General features: G+C 43.1%; 1 protein-coding gene across 1 annotated transcript in view; it reads right to left on the bottom strand.

The window, feature by feature from the left end:
• Positions 1–467, bottom strand: part of LOC123021414 (alpha-1,3-mannosyl-glycoprotein 4-beta-N-acetylglucosaminyltransferase C-like) — a 7,858-nt gene extending 7,391 nt beyond the window's left edge. The window contains exon 1 of the mRNA XM_044426141.1: positions 303–467. Coding sequence (XP_044282076.1) covers positions 303–467 — 165 coding nt within the window. The remainder of the gene's footprint in view (positions 1–302) is intronic.
• Positions 468–2,147: the final 1,680 nt, after the last annotated feature.

The raw sequence follows: 2,147 nt of genomic DNA, 5'->3' as shown, positions 1-2,147 counted from the left end.
GGAAACACACAGGAAGCCGGAGAACGCCAGTTTCCTCGTTGTCATTGCATAGCTCATTCTCCTCTTCAAAACCACAAATGAGAGAGCGCGCTGAAAAATGCAGAAGCGAAACTGGAGCATCACGAGAAACCACTGTGACTAAGGGATGCTCGTTTCCAAACAATACTTGGCGCTTTTCCTCGTGAGATCTTTATTGTGGGCACAAGACCTCAGTATAGTTTAGAAACAACACTTCCCCAGGGGACATTTTATCAAAAAATGCATCCTTTGAAATGATGCCCACAACTATTTGAGTCACCTACCACGAATTCAGGTTCTTCCATCTTCTGATAGGTGCACTTCTCTTTGTTTTGCTTCCAGATAATAGCAAACCATAGAAGGAAAACTCCAAGGAGAAGGCATAATCTGGAAAAGCTTCCCCAGTAGCAGGCTAGTGACTTCAAAAACCTCCTAACTTTCATTGTCATTTTCACTCCGAATCCTTTCAAATGGAAACAACAGGTCTTAACTGTCTGGGATATGGCAAGGAATCATATCAAAATTACAGCTATTCTGTCTTAATATATGCCTATTTTAACATATTTTAATGGCTCATATTGAATAAATCTTCTAGAAACAAAGAGATGGGGTGTGTTTACTTTTTTCCAGGTGCTAAACACTCATACTAAACTCAGAAAGCTTGATCTTGCTGGGTTGCCAGGATTTGGAAGCCAGCGTATTTGGGCACACAATGCAGGGAAAAGCTTATGGACAAATTGAAAAACCAACTTCTCCCTTGAGATGGATTGCAAATCTGCTTGAGTCAGTAGGTCCGATTCAGACCTTATGTAAAAATATTGGACAATGAACACTGTTGGAATACCAAAATTAGTACCCCTGCTAGTAGCATGATAGCAAAAGAAGGTCCTGTCAGTGATTTTGAACGGAATTCCAGAATAAATGGCCCTTGAAACTGAACCTCAGCCATTTGCACCCCTTGCCTTGAATAGGAGCGACACACAAGCACCCCCAGTGGCTTCCTCAGCTTGGATTTTAATCAGAACTGACTGGGTCTGTGCAACACGACAACACACACTCACTCCTGAGTATGAGTTCGGTGCAGGTTTTTGTCGTTGTTGTTGTCATTCTTTTATTTCATTTCCACACCACCTCACAATCAAATCTCTCTGAGCAGTTTACACAGTCCATAAAAACAGATGGACAAATACAACAAAAATATCACATATTCGGAAATTAATTTAAAAAATTAAACAGCTAAAAGCAAATAATAAAGAGAGACAGTAATGAGGAATAACAAAAAATGCGACTCTGTGAAACACCTGGTGATCCCCCTCAGACCCTTGGGTGGCCAAAGAAGTCTTTCAAAGCCCCAGAAAAGAGGCCCCTCTTAACCCGGTGCCAAAAAGATGACAGATTTAGTGCCAGCTGGTCTCAGTGGGGAGGGTATTCCATGGATGGGGGCCACCATAAAGAAAGTGCTGCCCCTGGCTGCCCCCCTCCACACTCCCCTCAGAGGTGGCACTCAAAGGAGGCCCCAGAGGTTGGGCATAGCGCCTGGGGAGATCGCAGTTGGAAGAGGCACTCTGGTAGGCATTGCAATCCTAAACTGCTGTTGCTGTTGACCATGAGTTGCTATGAAGTCACACTAACAAACCTTGATTTGTTCAACACAGACTCCCCACAAAGAGAACCCATAGTTTGCTGTAGAGCTTTAAACTGCAGTTGCTCTAGTTAGCAAATCATGGTTTGTTGGTGCAGCTTGGTTCACATGGCACAACCACCCGTGCTTCAGAGCCACCCGCATTCAACCATGCACAACCTGGGGTCATTTGTCTGCCATTTTGAATGTGAACTGCCAAGGAAGACTTGTACAGGGTCCACCACTGGTTTTGATCCTTTAACGGGAAGGCCACTTCCCTCAGGGAGCACCCAAAAAGGACTACCCAATCAGCCCTGACTTCAGCCTAATCCACCCTACATTTCATTCATTCATTCATTCATTCATTCATTCATTCATCTGCTGCTACAATAGCCCATATCTGGGTTCTCTGCAAAGCTCACAATATAAAAACAACCCAGCATTCTAAAATCCGTAATACTAAATAACAAAACATATATATCTAACTAAACTAAATAGCTATTAACTA

This window comes from Varanus komodoensis, unplaced genomic scaffold, assembly GCF_004798865.1.
Source record: "Varanus komodoensis strain SLA01 unplaced genomic scaffold, ASM479886v1 scaffold16, whole genome shotgun sequence".
In the NCBI taxonomy this organism is placed as follows: Eukaryota; Metazoa; Chordata; class Lepidosauria; order Squamata; family Varanidae; genus Varanus; species Varanus komodoensis.
Note: the sequence above shows the minus strand (reverse complement) of the source record. Positions and strands in the feature narration are given on the sequence as shown.